Below are 27,272 nucleotides of genomic sequence, written 5' to 3'. Positions count from 1 at the left end.
AGTGTTCTTAATTTCAGTTTTATATTAAATTATAGAAGATGCACAGCTTCCTTTTGACCAGGTTTACAATGGCAAATTAAGTACAAAGATCAATTTTAAATTCCCATCCTCAATAAGGACATGAAAGTTGCTCACACTCTGAATAGAATGATAGCAAAGAAGTGTTTTAATTCATCTCCATCTCGACTCCCATACATTCATCATCATCTCCTGGATTATTTTTTTTTCTTGGGGCCACACCTATGGACTAGCAGGGATGCTAATGCTGGGACCTTCCAAACAATGTTAGCAATGATCTGTCCTGCTAAAGCTGGGCTAGAGATAGTGAAAAGTGAGACCAAATAAACGGCTCTTACCAATGCCAGGATGACAATCAACTTCGGAATATTTTATCTTCAAGAAAACAGAGGCACTATGGGATGGCCTGTCAAAAATCCACACCCTCCTTACCACAAAAGGAAACAATCTACTGGTTCAAGCACACGGTCGCAGAGTTGGTACTGCTTATCCTAAACAGTTCAGTTGGAATTTGGTAGGAAACCCAATTCACAGTAAAGGAAGTCTCATAAAATGGAACCAGTGTTTGTCACTAAATGTAACTGCTAAAAGACAGCTAACCTCAGCATATCAGCATATGTTGGGCTGACTGGAAAGATCAATTATTTTCCAGATTCCAAACAGGTTTGAAATATCAGTCCATATGAGCCATGACAAGTTTCTTGCAGACAAAGCTATCCTAATGCATTATGAAAAGAGGTTCAGAGGACCTCAATTTCATCTTTGACATTACTAAAGCAAGTATTAGGAGATGTTTACAGAATCGCAGTTTGAGGTGGAAGGAGAAGCTGCAGAATAAACAGCTGCTACTGAATTTACACTGCTTTAAGTATAAAAAACTGCATCAAGGGATGATGCACTCTGAAGAAACATCACTGTCAGCCTCATGGGGAACAGAAGTCATACTCACGCGTTAGGGTACGGTTCAGCTGTGAATACTACAGTCACTGCAAAGCCATTTAGGTACCGGTACCCTAGATGCTGCCTTCCCAACAGTGACCATGGAGAAAGCATACATCTTCAGAATGAGGCCATATGCAATTAAGCAATTTCAAACCCAAAAGAGAATGAAGTCCTATTTTGTTTCAAATTCTTTGAGAAGTTCACCAAAACCAGAAACAACCCTCTATGAAGAAATAAGACTCAAAAAGATGACATGTTTGGTCACAATGAAGTTTTACTGCTCCAACAGCAAATAAAGAAGTTGACGTGTTTCCTTCAGACATTAAGCACGTACCTGTGCGGTGATCTTCTATTCCATGGTCACCATTTTCTAGAACTGTCGGCCCAGTAGCTGAAGTATCTGCAAGAAATCAAGAGAAATCTTAGCACTGGATGAAGTTAATCTTAATCCAAAACTTAAACGCAATATTGTAAGGATAACACTGTAATGTCATCAAATACAGAAAAGGGTTATTTTCCCCAAAAATTATTTTTGAAATATTAAGGCAGTCATGTGGCACCAAGTCAGTGTAACTTAAAACCCAAAAGGAAGAGGTCTTCAATCACAGAAAATCTAGTCCCATGAAGGAGACTCAAGACATAACAACTAGAATCTGCTTTATCTATTTATACCATCACTTCAACCTAAGCTTTCCTAAAGGCCAGCACTAGACCACTGTGACTCTGGATTTCCTTCAAGCAAATAATGCTTGGCGAAGATGATAAACTTTGATGGGCTTGGTGGATGTGAGGCAAGAGCAGCTGATGCTGTTGACCTTGACCCTAATAAGGCTTTTAACACCATCTCCCATAACATCCTCATAGACAAACTGACAAAGCATGGGTCAGACAACTGCACAGTGAGGTGGCTGGAAAACTGGCCAAACAGCCAGGTTCAGAGGGTCATGGTCACTAGCACAAAGTCCAGCTGGAGGCCAGTCACTAGCGGTGTCCCCCAGCAATTGACACTGGGGCCAGTACTGTTTAGCATCTTCATTAATGGCCTGAACAATGGAGCAGAACACAGCCTCAGCAAGTTTGCAGATGATACAAAACTGGGAGGAGTGGTTGATATACTGGAGGCTTGTGATGCCATCCAGAGGGGCTTGGACAGGCTGGAGAGATGAATGGAGAAGAATCTCACGAAGTTCAACAAGGGGAAATGCAACATCCTGCACCATGGCAGGAATAAGCCCAGGAACCAGTATACACTGGGGGTCAACTTGCTGGAAGTCAGGAAAAGCCCTCGGGATCCTGGTGGCCACCAACTTGAACACGAACCAGCAATGTGCCCTTGCAGCACAGAAAATCAACAGCATCCTGGCTACATTCGGCAGAGCACTGCCAGCAGGTGGTGATGGGGGTGTGATTCTTTCACCCTCTCCAGCAGTGCTGAGACATGTGGACTGCAGAGGCCAGTGTTGGGCTCCCCAGTACAAGAGAGATGGAGCTACTGGAGAGAGGCCGGTGAAAGGCCATGGACAGGATTAAGGGACTGGAGTGTGTCTCATGATGAAAGGCTGAGAGAGCTGGGACGGCTCACCCCGAGAAGATTTGGGGAGGGATGTGTACAAGCCCCTGGAGGCTGCAAAGAAGCCTGAGGCACGCTCTTGTTCTACCTCCGGACTGCATTGACAAGAGCTAACAGGTACTAATTCCCCAGAATTGTCATGACTGAAGTGAAGCAGTATTTGCAAAGTTTCTTGCAGACAAAGCTATCCTAATACTATTAGAAAAAAGGATCTGAAGAACTCAGTTTCAGCTTTGATAGCACATTGCTAAAGCAGATATCAGGGAGAGATTTAGAGAAGGGTAGTTCAGGTGAAAGACCACCAATTAAAAAAAAAAAGCACATAAGATACTTACCACCAGGAGATTTAGTCTATCTTGGTATGACATTGTCAGATACAATTGTAACAGGCACCAGGATTTACACACTGAACTTTGAAAACACGGCAGCAATACAAGACCTGGTGATAGCTGAGGCAACGTGGACTCACAGAACCGAGTTCTAAACTTGGCTTTGCCGCCTGCTCAGCGGGCCACCTTAGAAAAGCCACTCTGCTAACAGGTAGCCATGTCCAAGTGCATGATGTTTTTGAAAATGCTCCTTGGAAACCATCTTTGGGAATAATTAAGGAATTTAATTAACATCATGTACTTGTTTTTAAAAGCACTTGTTCTAGTACTCAAACAGTTCTTCCTAATTATCAACATATGCTAGTGAAATTCTGTATTCACCCCCTAATCTCTCCACTGAGCTGCTGAGGGTCAATAACTATAATTGCTTAGGGAAAGTGCTTGAGGAGTGAGTATTACAGGGCCATTTACCTAAATTGAAGGTATCACCCTTGCACCAAGCCTTAAAATATTTTCTAATACCTTAAATAAATTCTGCTTAATTTCTAAGAATTTATCCCATTTTCCAGTTGTGAAATAGCAAAGACAGGTCATTGCAATAATACTGAGTAGTATTAGTTAAGCTTAAGAAGCAGGGCAAGCTCTAACAGCAGTTCAGCTCCTTTGCCCATCAGTTCTGCTTACTGTGAAGAAACACTCAGGGCAATGGCCTAAACAATTCTGTAAATAAATAAAATAAAATCACTCCCAAAGAGACACATATTCAGTTACCTGGAGTTGCTGCTGTCCCTTCCCTGAGCTGAAGCAGTTTTAAAACAAAGCAACATTACTGGTGTACTTTAGACACAGCACTTTAGGGCTTAATCCAACCCCCAGTAAAGCAAAAGGAAAGCTTCCAGTTACTTCAATGGCTCATCCTGGTGTTTTACAAAAATTCAACATGAACTTGCCAGACAGCTTATAGAAAAACATACACCTACATCCTCCTAAAAGTAGCTGAAAAATAGTACAGGAATCCCTGGACCTGTTTCTTAGCAGTTAAACACACCAGCTCCTCCTGCTGTCAGTTTTTACAAGGTCTGGTATTTACTGTAAGGGTAGAACTGTCTTAACTACTAACTGGGGGAACTACTGCCAGCCACTGAACGTACTCATCAGTTCAGGCAAGGAGAAATCAGGGTCATGGGATGGTTTATACAACACTGCTTCAACAGTCACCAGAAGGCATGCTGGTCTTACAACGAGATCTCTGAGGAATTACGTAGAGGAGCTACACAGGTCCCTCTGAACTTTCCAGTTAACAGCAAGGAAGCTTTGCCCAAGTGCAAGAGCTACAAGTTTTCTTAAGTCCTGCTCAAGTGGGCATCATAACACTGGTTTAATGAAGGTAGGTGACAATATCACTGTAACAGGGGCTGTGCAAGTTTTCTCTAGTCTTCACTTACGCTGATTGTCTCAAAAAGTATCTCTTGGTAGTGGGGAAAATAAACAGCAACTGCCACTACCATGACACACAAACTCATTCCCATCTCTTCAGTATTTAAACCATAATCGAAAATTTGAGTGCAAATTCTGTTTTAAATTTGACAAAATAATCACATATTGCTTTCAGTTTAATTCAAACCTGATGATTAGACCTGGCACAGACAATACAGCTCTTGAAACATTTCATAGTCTGGTCCTGATGCCATGAACATTATTCATGCATTAAAAACAGGACTCATCTTGATCACAAATATGGCTAAACACCACAAATTTGGTCTGCAACTCTGTGGGCATACTTTAAGCACTTGCTTCAGGTTGCAAAAATTATTCATCTGTAAGACTGGTCTGGCAGCACTTGGAAGGACCAGTCTGTGTGTACCTGAGGTAAGCTTTGCACTGCATGTAGTCCACTCAGCAGTGCTTCTGGCAATTCAGTGCATTTCAGCTATTCAGAAAATAAACACTACATCTGTAGAAAAGTTTCATTTAGAGATTGATCTCCTAGGCAGCAAGTGATCTGAGCCAACTGTCTTCTATGAAAAAGAACCCCACCCTCTCCTACACCAAGGGCTCTGCAAACTTAAAATGAAACAAACAAAAAAACCCCTACCAAATTATTAGTCAGGTCTACCAAACACTATGGTAGATGAAAACATGGACAGCTCAAAGCCAGCAGTGTTTCTGGCTTAACCATAGAGTTGACAGGGCTCTCGATCTGCAGCTTCTGGACCTTAAAGCACAAGTACATCCCTCCAGAAAAGCTTGAGAAGCTTCACCTTATTCAGTCCCCTGTATTCACTCACTTGGCAGGTGCGTATGCGTGTGTGCATGTGTGTAAATAAGACATATGTATTGAAAATCCTACATTTGCTTCAACAGCACAGGAATTAGTGTAAAAGAATAGGTTAAAGCCATTGTAGCATTCCTCTCCCTCGCCATGCTGAGCAGTAACCGCAGTAGCTGCTCTTCTCTGCGCACATCCCACTAGCTGCAGCTGCCTGCTTCTCTGCCATCAAAACCACGATGGTGGGAAGCGATCTCAAAAGCTCCAGCACTGCTGAGGAACCTGCAAGCACGTCTGATACAGTCAACACCTTTTAACTTTCTGAAAAAGCTCTTCAAACACACAGGGATAAGCAGGACACCATTGCATATGCAGGGTCTCTCCAAATCAGACACTTAGCCAGGTGAAATCTAAAGATTTTAGGCTCAACAGTGGGTCCCCAAATGAGCAGAATAATCAGAAATGCCAGGTCTTTCCTTCCGTACTTCTTGGGAAGGCACAAACAAAAAGCAGGTAAAATAGCTTCCTTTATCATTGTTGCTTTTTTGGAAGACAAGCTTCCAGAAACTCAGGTCAAATCTAACAACTCCACCTAGCACTAGTAGTTTTCATTTTTATGCCTCTGAAGGTCAGCTCCTTTGGAGCAAATCAAACATGTTTTAGTTAGCTAGAGTGCAAGTGGGAAAGCACCCAGCAATCTTCTCAAGGCCAGGTCTCCTCCCCTCATATTCTAAATTGTATAAAAACAAAAACATGTCAAGATGTTGTAACTACATAATCCTCATCAGAATCACAAGATAGTATTTGCATCTGGCCAGGGGATCAAAGGATTGTTTTTATATAAACAAATTTAAGGCAGCATTTGCTAAACCGATAATCTCAAGCAAATGGACAGTGTCAATATAAAAAACCCTAATCTCCAGCAGTGACTTGGCATAGTGCACATGGAAGCATAAACACAACGGAGCACATTGCCACCATCACATCTGCAGCTGCTCTGCAGTACACGTATCTGCGGGATGCCAGAGGGCAAAAAAGAAAAAAGTGCTCTTGGCTGGCCAGGGTGGGGTGGACAGGTTGTGGACAAGAGTCACTTTGCATGTTTTATCATCCTATCGCACATTTGCGTGCACAGACTTTGTCAAACACAACTTTGTGAGAGAGCTTAAGCAAAAAAAACACAAGTGGGAACAGAAATGCTAATAGTGTCATACAGTCAAAACTAGCTGGTAACAACTAGCTTAAGCTATTTCAATTCATACATTTAAATATTCTGTCTCAAAATGGCTTCTGAACAGCAGACAAGCTCATCTCCTAGTGTCACACACACAAAAAAAAAAAAAAAGGCTTATAGTTTTGCTTGCCCTTTGGCATTCCAAGATGACACAGATGCTTGGTTTGGATTCTCAAGCTTCTCTCTCTAACCATGAGAATTAAAGAGAATTTGAATTTAAATGGAAGCCAAGGTTTGCTTGGGTTTGTGTTTCAGGAATGCCAGAACTTTCAGAAGCACATGCATACTGTCAGATGGCACTAACAGAAGCACAGCTGCACAGGCAGGTCTGGGGTCCAGAAGCAGGAAAAGGACATCTGCCTTATGAATTTGCACCAAGATCCCTCTCACCCCATCTCACTCTCACACCTCTCCTGAAACAGGGGGCTGAATCTTGCAGGTTTGATCACCTTGCCTGATCACTCGCTGCCTGTGATGGGATCAAGCCCAAGATGGCTACAGTAGAGAATCGCAGCCTGGCTGGGGCTGGAAGGGCCCCCTGGAGCCCCCCCAGCCCAGCCCCTGCTGAAGTAGCACTCCCAAGGCAGGCTGCACAGAGCCGCGTCCCGGCGGGTTGGGATGGCTCCAGAGAAGGAGACCCCGCAGCCTCCCCGGGCAGCCTCACTTCCTGAGCTTACCTGTGAGGATGTTATGGGAGACAGTGTGAAAAGCCTTGCTGAAATCAAGGTAGGCAACATCCACCACTCTCCCTTCATCCACCCAGCCAGTCAATCCATCGTACAAGACTACCAGGTTGGTCACACACGATTTCCCCCTGGTGAATCCATGCTGAGTACTCCTGATAACCTTTTCCTCCATATGCTTAGAGACAATACCCAGGATAAGCTGGTCCCTCACCTTTGCAGGGATGGAGGTGAGGCTGACCAGCCTGCAGTTTCCTGGGTCCTGTAGAGAACCCCAAAGGAAGTTCACTACCTGAGCAATGCTAAATCAGTGTAAAGCAACTGAGCTAGAAAAAGATTAATTTTGCTTTGTGAACTGTAACAGCTAGATTAATTTCACCACTTTAGTTCATAAAACATGGAAAAAATTTCAAGAACACTCTGGCTTATCAAGACAATACTTAAGACACTCCTTCCTCTGTAAGAAAACCGATGCATATTACATAGTTAAGCAACCCAACACAAGATCCGGGCAGCTTTACAACACACTGCGCTTTAAACAGAAAGTGCCAAAAAAACCAAACACAACCCTCACACTGAAATAGGCTCCTGACAGACTACTGGTGCAAGGCCCTATGCTGAGATGAACCTGTAGTTTCTGTAGCTGGGCAATGAGGTGCTGGGAAAGCAGCTGAAATCTGGGGCAGAGCGTACAAAACACCCACAGCTTAGGAGTGCACCTTTGGTATCACCTGGGTCTCTCTGAACTATTTTTTAATGTTTATTTTGCAAGTGCCTGACAGATCCGAGAGTGCACTCAGATGATGCTTGATACTTGGTTTTGTACAAAACAACAATCTTGGGATTTATATTAATCAGAAGGTTTAACAGCATTGGGGAGAGAGGTTGATGGACTTACAGGGAGAATGTGTTTAACATATCATACGAGATAAAAATGCAAGTACCTTCACACCATTTCCTGACTTTATTTAATCCCTCAAACTCTGGGGTATATGGAATATTCTCCAACTTCAGTTTCATATGTGACAAAGTGTCTAAACTACCTTTTGCAAAAGCAAACCCTGCTGCCTTCTGCAAGAAAGGCGCTTACTCCTAGTGCAGAAAGGGAGGTAAAAGTAAAGGGAGATTTGGTTTAGCTGCAGGTTTCGGGCTCTGGGGCTGTGTTTGGTTCCCATACAGGGAGGACTGTGTGCTCAGCTGTGCAGCGGTGCCTGTCCGGCAGCATGATGCAGTGCCAGCAGAGCCATCTCGTGGCGACTGCCCACTGCAAATTAAAAGAACTTTATCCCCCTGCATCATTCTCAGTATTTGCTTTCCCATTTAAAAAAAAATACAAAAAGTATACAAAGTTAAGACTCACCACCGAGTTTGTGAACAGCGAGTGCAAGAATGCAAAACGTGTTTATTGTTTACAAGGCCATGAACCATTATGCCGCAGACTTAGTTTTGTACCTGATTCCTCAACAGTAACACAATCAAACATTTCAGAAACAATACTGGTGCTCACTTGAACTAAAACATTTCACAGGAACATCACTGCCTGCGGTAAGCTATTAAAGCACAGTATTTTCCTTTCAGTTGGAACTTGCTCCCACCCAAACATCTCTTCCTTTGCACTTTAGGACACAACCCTTATTTCACAGGAACACCCTAACAAGAACTGCTGCTACAGCCTCCATGACTTTAATAGGAAGCTCCACAGTATCCTCCAAACTCCTTGGAGCCTTGGAACTGCTAGGGAAAGCCAGCTGCAGACAGCATAGCACACACCCAAAGTGATCCTTCAGTGTTATGTAAAGCCCACAATGTCATAAGAGGATTACCCCAGAATTTGCCAAATTATGATGTCCAGCCAGGTGCTAGAAAGAGTCAAACCCTTTCTCCTTAAGCTATGCCTTTCCAATGATATTTTAAAAAGTTAACTGTTATTACAGTTTTATTCTAGGACAAATTTGTAGGTGGCCATACAACTGCTCCTCACATCTCTTTCCTCTTTTCCATCTCTCTGCATTTCCATGGCTCACCCAAGTCCATGACGGGGGCCCCCATCTGATTGTTAAACTTGTCTAATCTGGCTCCTGGGTTTAGGAAAAAAGTGAAAGAAAAACCCTGAGCAGAGATGGAATAGCTCGAGTCTGACGGGACATGTGATTAAACCTCTTCTGACTGGGGAAAGACAATCTCAGTAGCAGAGACAGTGCTGTCTGAATTTATTTATGTTAAAAGGCACGAATGTGTTAACAAGAGGGGGCTGAAAAGCCTGATCCATGAGAGCTATTCTTTTCCCTCAGGAAAGAAAAGCTATTTGCAGTCGTACTTGGAGCCAGGGACATAGAACTCTTGCTGCCTTTCACATAGCAGTCTCCTCTCCCTAAAAACTTCGTGTTACACTCAAAGCACTGCACTAGAGCAACACCTAACACCCCCATTAGGACCTTGTAATATCTCACCCAGGCTCATTTATTCTATACCCTCAATAAAAGCAAGTCTATTAAGCTTTACTGTATTTTTTAAAAACAGTAATGAGCACTGAATAGATCGCATGGAAGAAATAGGCATCCTTATCACTTCAAGAAAGAACAGATTAGACAAGATATAACAGGATCAAATCCTATAAACTGGCCTATAGTAAATTGACACTGTTTTCAGCTGCACAGCTCGACAGTCCTTCCCTTCCTGCTACAAGGTAGGGAAAATGGTAAATATTATCTTATGCGCTCATGGCAAGCAAGCTCTCCAATTTCTCAGTTAGGGTCTTGTTTTCATCTTGCCAAAGATTTAGATAATGCTCGTAACTGTTCTCCAGCTATCCCAAAAAAGGGAAAAACAAATCTCCAAACCAAGAACAAGAAACTGCATCCCCCCTTGACATGTGGGAGGGAAATGAGTTCTGCTCAAGCAGACAAACAAGCAGCTGTAGAGCCAGAGAAGGCACTGGGGAGGGGAAGGAGGGTTAGAAAAGCCAGGAGAGGCAGAGGAGGAGAAGAGGCTGGCCCAAAGATAACCTGCGTGAGCACTGCCACATCCCTGCCTCAGCTCTGTATGCAGGAACCAGCAGTTTTCACATAGGGCAGTTCAGCGAGTTTTAATTACTAAGCAAACCCAAAAGGCCTCATTGTACCAGCTTCAAGAACCTGAAGTTATTTGAAATAGTGAGTTACGATTGTAATGTTTAAGGGATAAACATTGGGGAGGACATGAGAAACTTGTTTTAAAATTCAATACTATATAAAGATTTTAACACTGAGACATTCTGGTGCTGAGATGTTTTAGAATCTGTAACTTCTAGAACAAAGCATTATTTCAAAACATCCTTAAACCATATGCAAAGCATTAACAAGTCTTCATGTTTCTCTGTTACTCCTACTTCTGCAGTGCTAAAATATAAAACACCTACCACTAGAGGTACTATAATTGAGCCTTTTTCAATTGAATATTCAATTGAAATATTCAGAATACACATCTGAATTGACCAAAGCTCAGTTTTATAATCTTTTTGCCTACTTCCATCCTTCCTACTTCTTTGTTACCATTTAATGAACTATGTTAGTATGGACAATTCAAAATCACATTTTCTGTATTACAAGGCACCTGATACACTTCTAAACAATGCAAATAAGTGTCGTAAACAGACCAGAAATCCCCACTGTATAATCCTCCATTCTGTAGTCCTGGAGGTCCTGTTTATTCTGATGAGTGATCATGACAGTTCTACACATCCCACTTTCATCAACACTTGATGAGCACCACGATTAATGCAAAAAAAAAAAAAAAAAAAGGCAAAACTTTCTTCTGAAAGAAGTCACCAGGTTACCTGTTCAGGAGCAAATGTTTTCTTCTTTTACGCAGCATAGATCAAGGCCAAAAAATAATTAAAACAAAACAAAACAAAAAAATCAAGGCACTAGTTGTCACTTAGCTGGCTGGGGGAATACCACACAAAGAATTTAAATTGCTTACCAAGAAAGAAATGTAGTGGACGACCCCCAAATCTGTTTTCCTTTTTACTCAGCTAGGGAAGCAAGTTTCTGTTTAAACCTCTCCTTTTTCTAAGTAGGTTCTGATAAAGCTATTAGCTCTAACAAACATCAACTGGGCTAGCAAATGTTCATAACAAGCAGGCACAACGCTGCATTTTACTACATATGCACATAACCAGCATACACACACAATAAGAAATCAAAGTAAGTAGACCCTTAAATCCATGGGAGAACCAAAGCTTTGGCTATTAAACGTTTGCATCTCAAGGTCACAGCATGGACCTCATGGAGATGCTGATCTGCAGACCTCACCAGCAACAGCTAGTCATCAATCTTTACACCTTGGATTTGCCATTACCCAGAGTGGCGGTATCTTGCACAGTTTCTAGCATTTTGAGATGAAGAGTGCTGTATATATCAGTGTAGCAGTCCCACACTATGGACAGTGCTTTCTCTGAGAAGCCCAAGGCAGCCCCACAAAATATTAACAAATAATAGCATCTTCTGTGGACCAGCAGTAAGAACTTGTTTTACAGGCTGAAGGACTGAACAGAAGGTAGAGCAGAAAAGCAAAAAATAGGATTTGATCTCAATCTTTCCTTTTAAAATAAACTGCTCAGGTTAAAACTACCTACATGTAAGAGTCCTGTTTTAGCAGGCCTAGCAAAATTACAATAAGCAGAAGTGTTCTCTCATGCTTAAGTGGTGCAGCTTTTTGGTCTTGTGCTTTAGACACTTACGTTCCCCCTGAATACCATCTGCATGGGGTTTGCTTTTTGGCTCCTGGCTCCCAGCTTTTTCATCATCATCATCCAGCAGAGGAACATAGTCTGTTTTATCTACTGTTTCTCCAACCACATCATCAAATTTCTCTGCTTCCAGACTGGCAATGAAGTCCCTTTTCACTTCTTCCTCAATCTCAGGAGGCGGCTCTGTCAGAGCATCCGCAAGACTCAGGTTGTGATCCAAGTCAGCCATCCTTTAGCACCTCTGCAACCTGAAAAGTGGTGTGGGGAAGAAGAAAAAGAAACATTTTAATAAGAAACCTTTTAATTTTACTCAGTTTGATGTTGACAACTGTGTGCCTTCTGCACCCTAACACAGTAAGAAATACTTGCTTTTGAGCTCAGTAATTCCCAGATGCTTACAAAACCCTTACACCAGTACAGAAACAAACAGCTAGATCATCTAAAACAGGTTTTGCTGCATGAAAGTTACATTTCATGTGATGTTTTGTCAGAACCTTGTGGGGGCAGGAGGAAAAGGGAGCGAAAAAAAGAAGAAAAAAGGAAAAAAAAAAGAAGAAAAAAGGAAAAAAAGGGGGGGAAAGGTGGGGGGGGAACCCCCAAAACACCATACCTGGCTATCATAAACACAATTTACATTGATTTCTGCCTTGCCCCAGATCTCAGAGTTAATTACACATCCCCAGCAGCAGAAAGACAAATGACGCAAGTGAATTTAGTTCTTGGGTTGGACTCCACCCAGCTTCCCCTATGGAGATTAGGATTTTACATAATCTCTGATGTATATTCAGTGATGCTTTTGATCCCTCTGATAGGGTCCCACAGCATGTTTCTGTCCTCAGCAAACCTTGCTAATACCAGCAAACCCACTCTAGCCCTGGGATTTGTGCTGGAAGGTAAATTTTTAATAATGCTGACATGAAAAAATAAAGTACACACACACACTATACATAAAGCTATAAATTGGAAACCAAGTAAAAAGAATCATCATTTATCTCTTCCTTCCCAGTTCATATCTCAGCATAGAATCTAATTTCCTGGCACTAAACAGAAAAACTGAACTGATTCATCTGTTTTGTAGGTAAAGCTTTCAGGTTGGCATAACAAATACACCCATAAACAATTATTTATTTTTTTTACATGTCATCCTTCTGAAGTTATTATTAGGAACAGCAGCTAAGAAATACTGAGGTGAATTTATAGAAAGCTGTCGAAGGCAGCAAAACCCACCACTTCTGCTTGACAAAAGGCACATTTCTGAAGCTTTCAGAGCAGTGTTAGTGTTCTGTATGCACAACATAACTATCCAGGCAGCAAAGACACCAAAAGCTCTAATCAAATATTTTAGCCATTTGCAGAAATTGTCTGGTACAAACTGTAAAAACCAAAACCATAAAGGGCCATTAGAATCTAAATAGGCATACATACAACTCCTACTACAGTAGCTCAGCTTCCTTTAGTTTTGGTCTACGTTTGGAAGCACAAAGCGATTTGATGCTGATCTGTATTACACTCACTACTAGATGTACAATCTATGCCGAGACTCTCCATGTTAATGAAAGATTTACTCTCTCTTAGGAGTCTGGCAAGCCAATGCAGCAGTACCTGGTCGGGAATCAGCAGAGAACAAGTACATGGAAGTGAAGTTTCAAGTTCCAACAACAAATTCATCCAAACAAAAAGATACACGGAGCTTAGGTAAAGTGATTCAACATTTTACAACCAATTCTCACTATATTGCACAAGAAACACCAAACCACATTAAGAAGGAAAAAAAAAAAAATATTGAGCTGAAGATACAGAGCTGCATGAGCAAAGAGGCCCAGACACACTCGCAAGGAAACACAATGGGCATTTGTATGTGCTGGTTAATGAAGGGCTGGATCCAAGTGGCCACTGTGCAGCAGTCCAGGGTCACCGACTTACATGGTGATGGCAGAACACAGATCCTCTTGTTCCGAAAAAACAAAAGCTCCTACTCCTTGAACTACAGGAAATTCTTTGTCAGCAGTATATGGCCACTGACAACATACCTACAGGTTCAAGCCTCTATAAGGCAATATTTCAAATTCTTCATAAACAATGGCATCACACTGATATTGTTGTTTATGTAATCGCATGCGAGTATATTATGGAAACTAATTCAGTTAAGCTATTCTTTTTTTCTTTAACAATAAAAGGTCAAACTTCAAGCCAGATCAGACTTCAAGCAGCAACTGCAGTTTTTGTTGGTTAGATAAAGGCCTCAAGAGATACCACTTCATGGAAATCTAGAGGTGAAAGGTTTGGAGTCTTAACCCTTTGTGCAGGGTCAGTTGAATGAATTATGATTATTATTAAAAAAAAGACAGACATCTTTAAGTAAAAGAGACTTACAAAAAAAAAAAGGTTTCTTTCAGATAGTCTTGACTGTTCTCAAGGCATGCCATCGTACAGATCTGCACACAGTTGACCACATTACCCTTCACTGAGTTTCAAACAGGGAAGTCACTTCTACAATTTTTATCTTTGGATCTGCCAGTCTCTTCAAAGTAAGAAATGTGGCTCTTGAATAGCCATGTTTCCAACCACATCCTCCCTTGCTTTCAACTTGAAAGTGAAATGGTATCTTTTGGGTCAGTCAATCTCAAAAAAAAAAAAAAATAAATAAATTGGAGCTATGAACATTTCATCCTTTTGAAATTTTCATTTAGCATAGGGAAGAAAAGCTATTTAAAATTTTCAACAAGCTGCTTCATGATGCTGCAAGGAAATGCAAGAATTAAGGCTGCAGTCAGAATGTAGCTACAGAACATCCAGTAACTTGGGGAATAAGCAAGCAAAGGCTGGAGTGAACACACCTGATAATGAAAGAAAAACCCAACTCCTCTTCTTCACAGCAGGCATGCCAGGTTGGGCTGAATCAGGCCTTGCAGATTTCACAAGTCCTTCATGTTCACCGTATCTTATCTGGTTCTGCACCAACGCCAGCACAGCAAGGTTTACCCATCAAGAACCTGAGCTTTATGTAAATGATATTTAGGAAAACCTCTCATTTTAGCCTCACTCCAAATGCTCATTGGCACTAAGTTCAGTTTACAGACTGTAATCATCAGCTCACAGTTTTCACACGTTCACTTCAGATTAAATATTCCTGCTATTTTAGTTTCAGGAACATGAGCAGCCTTTTAGGAGCATTTCCTCTTGACAGTTTAATTTAGGGTCTCTGTCCAAATAGCAAGACATTGATATCCTCCCACTTTAATGGAAACTACTACCTGCCTATTTTAGAGAGAGGCCCTTTTAACATTTAGCATCCTCTCTTCTGCATTATCCAAACGCAGTAACCATCTACAGCCAACACCAGACAGCACAGAAACCTGTATGGCCACAATCATAGGTTTGCAGGCAGAGCAGCTTTATCAGCAGTGTTTAGATGGCCCAGAAATTTAGTCCTTGTTCCACTGAGACAGTCAGCCACCTTTCCTCTAGACCTAAACAACTGCACTTCAATTAACAGAGCAAATGCCTGTGGAACCCCATGGGAGCCGGACCTGCCGTGTAAGTGGGGTTAGGGAAGCACTGATGAATTCTGAAACTCAATTCCAAGCTAATCCCACCCAGATCATCCTCCAACATAAGCATATTCCACCACAAGCAACTGATGGATTCACATCATGGGTTTTTTGGTCTGCATTAATGTGGTAGCACTTTATGAAATAGTTGCCATAAAATAGCATTGACAATGTCACTATTTCAGACCTACATAGGAGCTAGGACGCTACAGGAATCTAGTTTCTGGGGGAAAATAATAACGTTACATAGACTTATCAGCAGGACATTTCCTTGTCTATATTTAACTTCACAGGGAATGCAGAAACTATGTATAAAAAAAATAATACTAAATCAGAGTAACTAATAAAAGCCATTTTGCATTTTTGTAGCAAATACAGAACTGGTCTCTCAGACACATAAGAGTGCCTGGCAAATAACCGGCTGCCCTAACACAAAGCACCACACTGGCTGCAGGAAGCCTTCCACAGCCCAGGTAGGGTCAAAGGAGAGCCAGAACCCCACTAGAATTGGGACTAGAAACAATTTCTCTGGTTTCCACCTCTGGTGTTAGACCAGCCAAACTACACTAACTCCCAGGCTCCCAGTTTGATCTAGGGCTTATAGAGTTAACTAAGCTAAAAGGAAAATAAATATACTGCAGTCTGCTAAGAGTAGAAAGCAGAACCTGAAGCATATTCATGTGTTGACCAGCTTAGCAAGACAGATGCTTCCCATACCATTTTTCATTCGTATGGAACAAAGTTAGCTACGTGCAGGAAGCATTCAAGAATCTTCCTCAAGATGTACCTTAATACACCGTACGTTACATCACTGTGCAAAACAGATATTAATGGAGTACAAGGGATATGAATTCTGACATTAACTTTAAAGATGAAAGGGCAAAACTGAGGAATGACTGAGGTTTCAGAAGGCAGCAGTTTAAAAATTTATTAAGTAATTCTTCAGCTGTGACACAGCTGCCTAGATCCTCTTGTTTGTTAAATAACAGAGGGAGTAACAGCAGCAATGGTGTAACACCAACCTGTATGGCTTAAGATTTCTATCTCTGCGAGAGCCTCAGAAGACAGTCAAGTCCTCCCTGAAGAACAACGAGTAAGTATTTTGCTCAGAGGTAAGGTGTGGAAAGGAGCAGACCACTATGTTATCAGTCCCACACCGACAGCTGTACTACAGACAAGAAAAAGTTCTCCTGTAGCTAGATAGTCCTCAGTCCATTCCAGGAAATCTTCAAATTATGCCACAGCAAATAAATCATATTCCCTTAATTCATGCTTTAAAAAAATAATAATAAATGGTTTAGACTCCTTCATGTTCCAGCAACAGCTGATCTGTTGTACCTAGTATTGCCCCATCTGTTCTTTTTTATGCTCAGAATCTTTGTGTACCCAGTGACTAACCCGTTTGTTTCAATAAATTAAATCCACTTTCTTGTTAGCTAATCTGAAAGATACAGAAGAGTTTGTTTTAATCTCCTACCCATATCACGACCCCCTATCCGGGCATATTGTTCCAAAGAGCTCCTGCTATTTACCCAAGTCAATTTGTCTCTCCCTTTCAAAACAAGCTCCTTTCTGGGTGTTCCCACCATCATTTGACCACACACACACAGCTGAAGTTTGCAAATATATGCAGAACTGGTGCTCTGCAAACCAAGTTAGAGAGTCACAGACTTACAACACCCTAGAGATCCCTAAGAAGTTAGTCCAGCACTTCCTTGTAGAGGTCTTACTTTAAGTGACTTAGTAGAATAACTTTGAAGAAACACCATCTTATCCAGCCACGCTCTGAAAGCAGAAGGAATACGAGCCACACTTACTTGCATAAGCCACTGCCTCTAGCTTCCCATCTTGGGAAGAGTGGAATTTATTTCCTGAACTTTGTATTTCCATTTTGTAGCTTCCTTAACTGCACTGTTGTGTACATGCCTCTGGGCATGCACCATCTTTGAATTTAAAGTTATGATCAGTCTGACCCAGATTTTGTGCATCTTGTCTGAACAGGGAAAAAGGGAAGAGCAGGCAAGTGGGGGCAGGGGATGCTGCCCACAAGAAGAAAAAAAAGATATACCTGAAAACCTGTGAACTGTTTAAACAGATTCATACTTGGCACATGGCGTTGACTGACTTCCCTTGGCTTTTTGGCAGAGGGAATAGGTGATTTTTTCCAGAGCAGCATATACACGACAGGTACCAGCCCTGCCAGTTATGCAAGCAGAGCGCAGCGCTGCTGCCTGCCAGCCCTGCAGTGACACAGCACCTCAGACCTCCGCAGAGCCCTGCCAGGCTGCTGCTCTCCTACAGCCTGTACCTCTGCCCCAGACCAGGTGATCCGCACTCAGCCTCTCTTTTTCCACTTAACACTAGTCTTGATAGTTGCTGGCTGTATCCGTACCAGCATTAACTACATATTCTCCTCTATGAAAACAAAGTTCAAGCAACCTTCATACCAAAGGGGTAGGAGAAATCTATTCACAAAAGCAGCACATCAAGATGAATAAGAAACAAAGCAACATCTCCTCACTTTTGCTTGTTTGTTTGTTTAAAGAAGACACTCTGATATACATGCTGCTCATAAATCTGTGTATTATTTTATCAGATCCACTTGCTCCTTTAAAATTAGCTCCTAACTACATACAGAACAAAATCCCCGACTGGAAGAAACAGTGACAGCTCAGTCATGATTCCCATTTCTCTTGTCCTAAGTCAGCTTGCTTTTCTTAGACGAGGCTCTCATGAGCACTTCACAGTGCCTATTGAGGCGTTAAGAAAACAGGCTAGCAGGGAGCAGACATATGCTAAGTCATCTTCCTTCACCATATCCTGAAGGGAGTCCTCTGTGAAAAGGATGTCTGCATCTATCTTTCAAAAGAAGAGGACACATCAATGAATAAAGTTGCTGACATTTCTTACATTCCACGGCTGGGCACAACAAATCTATGACCCAATTTAATTTTTTATCATTTTTTTGGCACATTCTGAACAGGTAGGATTAATTTATTGGGTTTTTTTAAAGTTAAAGACAGTAAGATCCCTGCTTTGTTTCTGTGCTCCGAGCCACAGGAAATCACTCGAATTACTAGAAGCTTCTTCTCAGAAGTAATGAGATGCAGGCCAAGGGTATTAAAGTCTTTCCAGCAACACACACAAATTCATGCTCAACTCACTTGCTAGGTAAACCAGTGCAAGGGCCTCAAAATGGGTGTCCTGAATTATAGGCTTATATTCAGGAATTACTTCCAAAAAAAAAGCAGCGATGTACAGTTACCATCTCACTAGTCGAGGGAAGGCTGTCTGGTCCAGATACTCAAGACCTGGTTAGACAAGTGTTAAGTACCGGATACCACATACATCATCATACCACTAGTTAAGTGTAAGACTATAGATATATCCATAGCAAAAAACAAACACTGATTTTAAACTTTGAACAGTTGTTTGAACCAGAGCGTAGGCAGCAGCCTTCACATAACTGACAAGCTGAAGCAAACAGCAGCAAGCAGTTTCCAGCTCCAATCTGCCACACCACTCATGCTGCCAACTGCCATATCACACGAAGGGTCCGCTTACTTAAGGCGTCACACAAAATATCTTATTACTAATTTCAAATGGATATTTGGACTTTCAGCAACATCAGGATTTCAGTTAAGAGCCATGTCACACAAAACCACGTTCTCCTTCAGACAACACAAATACAATAAGAGTTTCCAACTATGATGTCTATAGCCTAAGCAATTGCTTCCCTCCTTTATGAAGGCCAAAAGTAGCAAGTGCAGAGAAGGCAGATTTGGAGTATTTGCTGGTTTTACACCTGAACTGCTAGAACAGACAAAGACACCTGCAGAGTTGTTTCCCTTTTCAGCCCAAATTCTCCAACAGCCTTCTGGCTAATTTTAAGTATACAGAATATACTAAAAAGTCCCAGAACCTCCAAGTTCCTATAGATAACAAGCCAAAAAGCACGCAACTAAAAAGGGAATAAAGTTCCTATTACCTCCACAGAGAAAAACAAGGACAATGCAGGCATTTGCACCCTGGACTACCAAGCTGCAGTACACACTATCACTCACACTGGCAGAGTTTGGCAACCAGTGATGGACATGAGGGTACTGCAGAGGGCTAGGGATGGGGCAAAGTGTCCCTAATTTACACAAAATTCAGTGCCACTGAACTGCACAGTAATAACCCTAAAACAACAACAAAGGCTTGATGCAAATCTCAGTTCCCTTCCACAATCAGTTGACAGCCACACATAAGATAATCAACAGGATGTTTTAACTTCTCACTTTAAATGGGTTTAACGAAGTTGTAATTCAGCTTGCCGACACAATTTCAAAGCCAAGGCAGAGCTTCAGCCACTATTGCTTCCTCATAATGGGGTTTGCTCAGAGTAATTTCCTCTTCCCTATCCAATACCTCACTACTTCCACTTACTAGGTCGCTAATAACCTTTCCCTCAGCTTTTGATTCCGACTGCTATTCTCATTTGAGCTTTTTTCCCTTGTAGCAAAAAGCCTTCCCAACGAAACAGGTTAAATGAGCTCCAAGTGACACCGCACACACACTGAAACAATCCTGGAGATCCTCAAGCTGTCTGTAGCCTGTTCAGCTGTGAGTAACTGAACTTGAACATCAGGAACACAAGGAACAAAAACAGATCCAAGCAGAAAACAAAATGAGAGCTCCAAGCACTGCTGGTCTCTTACGAGAGAACAGTTTGAATAAATCTGAACATGAGCAAACACAGCAGAGTGTGGGGCCAGGTGGAACCCCCCAAGGCACCGAGGGGCTGGCAGCAGCGCTCACCGAGCCACTGCCCATCGTCTCGCAGCAGCTCTGGCTCACGAGGGGTCCCCGGTGACTGGGGGTCACCCAACGTGACACCCACCTCACCTGCAGGAAGGAGGATCTGGGGAACTACAGACTCTCAGCCTGACCTCAGTGCCGGGCCAGGCCCAGAGTGCCACCACGTGACACATCCAGCACGACCAGGTGGTCAGGCGCAGTCAGCGGGGATTCATGAAAGGCAGGTCCCGCTCGACCGACCCGATCTCGGTCCACGACAAGGTGACCCGCTCAGTGGATGAGGGACAGGCTGTGGGTGCTGCCCGCCTGGACCTTAGTGGAGCCTTTGGCAGCATCTCCTGGAGAAACTGGCTGCTCACGGCTTGGACAGCTGGACCCTACACTGGGTGAGAAGGTGGCTGGCTGAGCAGTGGGGAGCGGAGCCACGTCCCGCCGGCCCGGGCACACGCGGTGCTCCCCAGGGCTCAGCGCAGGGGCTGCGACTGGGCCAGGGGCACCTCAGTGTGTGCAGGCACCACCGAGCTGGGGGGAGCACTGACCTGCCGGGGGGCAGGGGGCTCTGCAGGGGGTCTGGGCCGGCAGGCGGGCCGAGGGGCCGAGCCCAGCTGTGTGGGGGTCACCCCGGCCCTGTGCTGGACCCTGCCCGGGGGTCACACCAGCCCCAGGAGCTCCAGGCTGGGAACAGGGGGCCGGGCACTGCCCAGCGGGGAAGGGGCTGGGGGGCAGCAGCTGGGCACCAGCCCCCCGCATGCCCAGGTGGCCAAGGGGGCCAGCAGCGCCCTGGATGGTGTCAGACACGGCGTGGCCAGCAGGGCCGGGGCAGTGCCCGTCCCCCTGCGCTGGGCACTGGGGGGGCCGCCCCTCGGATGCTGGGCTCAGTTTGGGCCCCTCAGCACCAGCCAGACCCTGAGGGGCTGGAGCGTGTCCAGAGCCGGGCAGGGGGCTGGGGAAGGGGCTGGGGCACCAGCCTGGGGGGGGCTCAGGGGGGAGCTGGGGGTTCAGCCTGGAGAGAAGGGGGCTCAGGGGGGACCTTCTCGCTCCCTGCAGCTGCCTGACAGCGGGGTGCAGCGAGGGGGGGTCGGTCTCTGCTCCCAGGAACAAGTGACAGGACAAGGGGAAACGGCCTCACCTTGCCCCAGGGCAGGTTTAGATTGTGGGTTGGGGAACATCTTCTCTGAAAGGGTGGTCAGGCACTGGGACAGGCTGCCCACGGAGGTGGTGGGGTCACCATCCCCAGGGGTATTTAAAAGACGTGTAGACATGGCACTTAGGGCCATGGTTTAGTGGTGGGCTTGGCAGGGCTGGGTTAGCAGTTGGACTCTGATCTCAAGGGTCTTTTTCAACATGAACGATTCTGTGGTTCAAGCAAAGTCTTGGGTGGAACACATGTATATACATGTACTTGAGTATGGAAAAAAGCCTAAGGAAAAAAGGCAAAAGACGAAAGTGAACACAAGAGCCACAAGAAGACTGAGCAAAGCTTGACTGCAGTACACTTGTTCCTCAACTTCCCACTTAGCAATACAGCTCTAAGGTGTGAAAGTGGCACATTGATTTACATGTGGATCCGAGGAAAAGCAGCACAGTATCTTCCAGGTGGGTTCACAAACTTTCCCAAGCACCAGCAGCAAAGACAAACTGGGAACCAGTTATGCTCTCAGCTGGGACCCGTACTTCAGAATCTGGAAAGTTTGAGGCAATTGAAGTGACCCTGCAAAGATGCTCAGGATGGCTGCAGGCGGGGGGCTGTGAGCACTGCAGGTGGTGAGCACGGCCTGCATGCCAACTGTGCTTCGTTAATACTATTAGTCACTCACTTTCATGGGCATGTTAATATTTTGAATAAACAAAGAGCAACTGTCAGAGCAGAACGGAAACTACCACAGCAAGGCCAATAGACTACGACAGGGAAAGTCATCTGAACAAAACACTCTAGCTGACAATGGCTGGGTTGTGTTTTTTAATGCTATACCTTTAGATTTTCTAAACTGCACCTTCAGAATTTCAAAGCTGATGGCTTTAAAAAGTGCACTTATTTCAATTTCATAATGCCTTGTACGAGTCTACATAATTCTGGGTTTTATTAGTATTTCCAGAGAGTACCATCAATTTGTAGGGTTTCATTACTTAAGATATGAGCCATTTCTCCACTATTTAAAGTAAAGCATTACTTTTTCTGCTAATTGATACTGCAAATATACCCAACTTCTACAACTAGACTGCAAAGGGTCTTTAATGAACATTTCTGTTGATAAGCCTGAAACATTTTCATCAGCTAGACTTCCCTTAAGAAAGCAATACTAAAGCCAATGAGGCATGCTTTAACCATATTCAGTTATTCAGATGGCATGTGAATTAGCAAAGTAAGGCAGCAGACAGTCTGCCAGTATTCATGCCACTTGAGTAATGTTAAAAAGATTCTCTGTTTTCTGGAGATTTGAGACAACTTCTATTTTCTTCCTGCCCTCCAGACATTCATAGCTTGGAGAGTTTACACTTCATGAAATGATAAAGTCTACAAAGATAACTGGGCAGAAATCCTGAACTAGCCAGAGGAAAGCTGTAAAGTAACCTCCTCTCTCCACATGTGCATCTCCTACTCACTGCCAACATAAAAGCCATAATTAAAGTCAGCCTGTAAGCTGACAGTCCAACATTTTTCAGGTTTACTAAAGCTATATTTCAGTTTATAGCCACTCTTCCTAGATGTGGACATTCACTTACATTGAAGTTATCTGTACTTGATTTAACAAAAAACAAGCCATTTTTCTTTAAAGCAAAGGGACCTCAAAAGAAACTGCAGGGACCAGCACAAGGCCATCCAGGGGAGGTAGCAGCAACAAGGACAATTCAAGTCTACTTGGGTTCTCAAACACAGACAGACAAATTGGAAACCTGAGGAAAACCAGCTTGATCTGTCTTTCTGAATAAGATTGTGCCCAGCCTAACAAATGAAATGATCAGACATCAGCTTTTGCATCTCCATTATGGCAGATACATCTCCAACATCAGGCAGATCTACAGAGTGCATTTGAGATATGTTATGCAACTCACACGCCACCAGGTGATGAAAAGCTCCCAAATACAAATAAAAATGTCATTGGAGCTGGCTAGAAGGAACACTATTCTAACAGCTACTAAACACTGAAAGACCTCATGAAAGGATTCTATATATTTACAGCTGTAACAAACAAGATTACAGGGCTGCTCCACCCTCCCCAGGGCAGAAGCCTTGTGATCCACAATGATGTTTTTCAAGAAACTTTAGCCCTGTGCCAGCAAGGATAGATCAATGCATCACTCAACCTTTCCACCTTTGCACTTGCATCTCCAACAGACTCTTCAAAGACAAACTCAGTGCTCTGTACTGCTCATTTAAAATACAAGCTTTGCATCAGCCAAAAGAATATGCTTTTTAGTCATCTCTGACATGAGGAAGTTGGGTCACTGCAACATTTAACTTGGCTTTAATTTAGTACAGGTATCAACCACATCAGATTTCAACAAAATAGAGGTCTCTGGTGATCCAATCCATGACAATACAGGCCAAAAACCTCTCAGCAGTCAAAACCTCTGCTATTTTACAGAGTGCCATTTGCTGCTTGCCATCTTGGTGTTTAATGCATCCCACTAAGCATTTGCCTCCCAAGCACAAAGACCAGCCACCCACAGAATCACAGGATTGTTCAGGTTGGAAGAGACCCTTAAGATCATCAAGTCCAACCGCTAACCCAGCGCTGCCAAGCCCACCACTAAACCATGGCCCTGAGCACCGCACCTACACATCTTTTAAATACCCCCAGGGATGGTGACTCCACCATGTCCCTGGGCAGCCTGTTCCAATGCTCAACCACCTTTTTGGTGAAGACATTTTCCTAATATCCAATCTAAACCTCCCCTGGTGCAACTTAAAGCCATTTCCCTCTGTCCTATCACTTGTTACTTGGGAGACAGACTGCACCTCATGACAACTTCCATTCAGGTCATTGCAGAGAGCAAGGTGGTGTCCCCTGAGCCTCCTTTCCTCCAGGCTAAACACCAGCAGTTCCCTCAGCTGCTCCTCGTAGGACTTGTTCTCTAAACCCTTCACCAGCTTTGTTGCTGCTATTTGGACACGCTCCAGTACCTCAGTGTCTTGTAGTGAGGGGCCCAAACCTGAAGGCAGTATTTAAGGTGCGGCCTCCCCAGTGCCAAGTACCGGACAACAACCATGCAGCCAGGCTCCTGTCAAGAGATCACCTGCAAGGGAAGGAACGTTCCTGCAAATTCCATCCTGTTCAACTTAATGTTCACCTCCTCCATGGAAGAAAAGCAATGCTGCCTGAGCAAAGTTGCTTGGAAAGGACTAACTGCATTACCTCTAGTTATTATGGAAGCTCTCCAGACAAATTGATCTCTGTATGCAGACCTGTTATTAGTGGAAAAAAAATAAATAAATAAATAAATACTAGTTCTTCAAGACTTCGAGGAATTTGTATTCTAGTGGCAGGTAAAATGCCTATTATATGCCCCTTATTACAATTATTTTTAATTAAGTAAAAGCAGTTTAAAAATAAAGTCTACATTCAGCACTTATGCAAAATAACAATAATTAGCTGGAACTAGATCTCTGTCAAAGATCAAGGCAGAAGGAATACCCAAATGAAAGAGCACAGAAACAATTCTTGTTTGTGCATGCCTAAATATATACATATGCACACACACCTATGGGTGGCTGTGTATCATGGAATCCTACCATAGATGGAAGGGCCCTTAAAGACCCCCCAGTCCCACCCCTGCCACGCACAGGGCCCCCTTCCCCCAGCCCCGGTGGCTCCCAGCCCCGTCCAGCCTGGCCTTGGGCACTGCCAGGGCTGGGGCACCCACAGCTGCTCTGGGCAGCCCGTGCCGGCGCCTCGCCGCCCTCACAGGGAAGGATTTCTCCCTCAGCTCTGATCTCCATCTGCCCTCTCTCAGCGCAAAGCCGTTCCCCCTTGTCCTGGCGCTGCAGGCCCTTGGGAAAAGCCCCTCCCCAGCGTCCTCGCCGGCCCCTTTGGGTGCTGGAAGGTGCTCCAGGGTCTCCAGGAGCCTTCCCTTCTCCGGGCTGAACAGCCCCAGCGCTCCCAGCCCGGCTGCGCAGCAGAGGGGCTCCAGCCCTCTGGCCATCTCCGTGGCCTCCTCTGGCCCCGCTCCAACAGGTCCGTGCCCTCCTTATGCTGGGGGCCCCGGAGCTGGAGGCGGCGCTGCAGGGGGGTCTCAGCAGAGCGGGGCAGAGGGGCAGAGCCCCCTCCCTCGCCCCGCCGGCCATGCTGCTGGGGATGCAGCCCAGGGCACGGGGGGCTTTCTGGGCTGCGAGCGCACGTGACCGGGTCACGTCCAGCTTCTCGCCCACCAGCACCCCCAGTACCTTTCCTCAGGGCTGCTCTCAACATGACATTCTTTAGATAGAACAGGGAGACTTAGGAGGCATCAATAGTAGTCTGTCATGTGTCATTCTTAAAATCAAAGACGTAGACTGTGCTAAAGGGGAGATCATTTCTCACTTGGCAAGTATCTGACTGACAGGAAGCTCCTGGATAACCTCTTAAAATGGTGTTGTGAGAAAAAAAGAAAGTCAAATCAACCAACCAACCATCTTCCATATAACCAACACTACTGGGTAGTTACTTTGGACTAAGTGTCCAAGAGGTTGCAGGCTGCTCAGAGGTTCTAGATTCTCCATTTTTGGACATCTTCAAAACCCAACAGCACACAATCCTGGGCAACCTGCTCCAGCTGACCCTGCCTTAAGCAGAGAGGGGCTGGACTACGTTATGTCCAGAGGTCCCTGCCAACTTCAGCTATTCTGTGATTCTGATACTCTTTGAAGACCACTGTTATTATTTTTGAAACCAGTGAGCCTATGAACAGAACAAGGTATGTTCAGAAGCACTTGCATTTTGCATCTTGACAGCAAGCCTTAAAGGCCTAAAGGCAAACCAAAACTGTCCCAGCCTTGCTGGCCACACAGTTTTGGAGAGGATCCATTTCTGTCCAAGACTCTGAGAGAATCAATTAGTGTCAAGAGCACACAGTAGCGTGGTCCTACAGTAAGTATGCAATTTTGTTCATGCAGTGGCTTTTGCCAAGAATGGAAACAAGACAAAGCGATGTAAAAAAATTGAGGAATAATTCTGGAATTTGCATCTCTGATACCTGAAAATTTGAATGAACACGATCGGCCATTGTGTAACTCCCTTGCTCTTAATCTAGGAGCTAAAATTACTTTGGGTGCTGTGAAGCTAGCTCTAGGAGTCCTAACTACTCCTGCAATGGAAAGGCAGCCACCAATCCTGCTAACTAATATACAAAGGTCTTTTTTCTGCTGCTTCAAAAGACCCACAAGTTATTACTTGTCTGCAATTGCTTCAGTTTGTCTACAGTGCAAGGCCAGAAGTCAGTACAGTAGGAAAAGCCTGACTTGCAAAACCATGAAGACAACCAGAATTAACCTAGAAGGCCAGCTCTAAAAGCAAGGACTGCATGTATCCACACAAGACAGGCGTTAAGCTTCTTGCTACGCCTCACCTTCTTCCCGCATGGAAATATATGTGAAAATGCAGCTTTAAGATAAAAGCAAATATTATCTAAAAAGCTTCCACATCTTGTCACTACTCACATTACTCAGGTTTTTGTTAGCACACTGCTACCAGAGTCATCCTGGCCAGCTGATGGGGCTGAAACAACAGCAGTCACAGGGCTAGGAAATGCTGATCCTAACCATGAGCACCACAGTCCCACACAGCAACATGTGGCCATGGGCAGGGATGCCACAAGTGAGGAGGGAGAGAGCTATATGAAGTCAAGGGGGTTTTTCTTGGTCAATTTTGCTTGTTTTTTAAAGCTCTGGGCTGATATTTTCCTCCCTATAGTTATTTCCTAGTAAAGGATTAGGATGTCAGGGGGAAGGAGTGGACAGGCACAATGCCTCTCCATCAGCTGGGAGCAGCTTTCCCGTTATTATTCACATATGACAAGAATATATATATTCTGCACCTTCCCATAATCACCGCAACAGGCAGACAGTATATCAATGGCAGCTACAGATACGTAATAATTCAGAACTCTCAGAGCACTCTGGATAAATATATTAATTTATTATCCGACTCTAGTTTGGACTACTAGAGTT

The 27,272-nt window shown here is 44.0% G+C and overlaps 1 protein-coding gene across 14 annotated transcripts in view; it reads right to left on the bottom strand.

The window, feature by feature from the left end:
• MAP4 (microtubule associated protein 4) overlaps window positions 1-27,272 on the bottom strand; it is a 168,400-nt gene that overhangs the window by 100,672 nt on the left and 40,456 nt on the right. For 12 of the 14 annotated variants that reach the window (XM_037384241.1, XM_037384242.1, XM_037384233.1 and 9 more), the window contains exons 3-4: window positions 11,766-12,022; window positions 1,295-1,360 (exon numbers count right to left, since the gene is read on the bottom strand). In XM_037384241.1, coding sequence (XP_037240138.1) covers window positions 1,295-1,360; window positions 11,766-12,003 — 304 coding nt within the window. In that variant the 5' untranslated portion in view covers window positions 12,004-12,022. Of the gene's footprint in view, window positions 1-1,294; window positions 1,361-11,765; window positions 12,023-24,483; window positions 24,534-27,272 lie in introns of all 14 variants that reach the window. The other 2 variants (XM_037384231.1, XM_037384232.1) reach the window with 1 other exon arrangement.

This window comes from Falco rusticolus, chromosome 4 (assembly GCF_015220075.1).
Source record: "Falco rusticolus isolate bFalRus1 chromosome 4, bFalRus1.pri, whole genome shotgun sequence".
NCBI classification, from domain to species: domain Eukaryota; kingdom Metazoa; phylum Chordata; class Aves; order Falconiformes; family Falconidae; genus Falco; species Falco rusticolus.
This window is presented reverse-complemented; position numbering and strand designations above follow the sequence as displayed.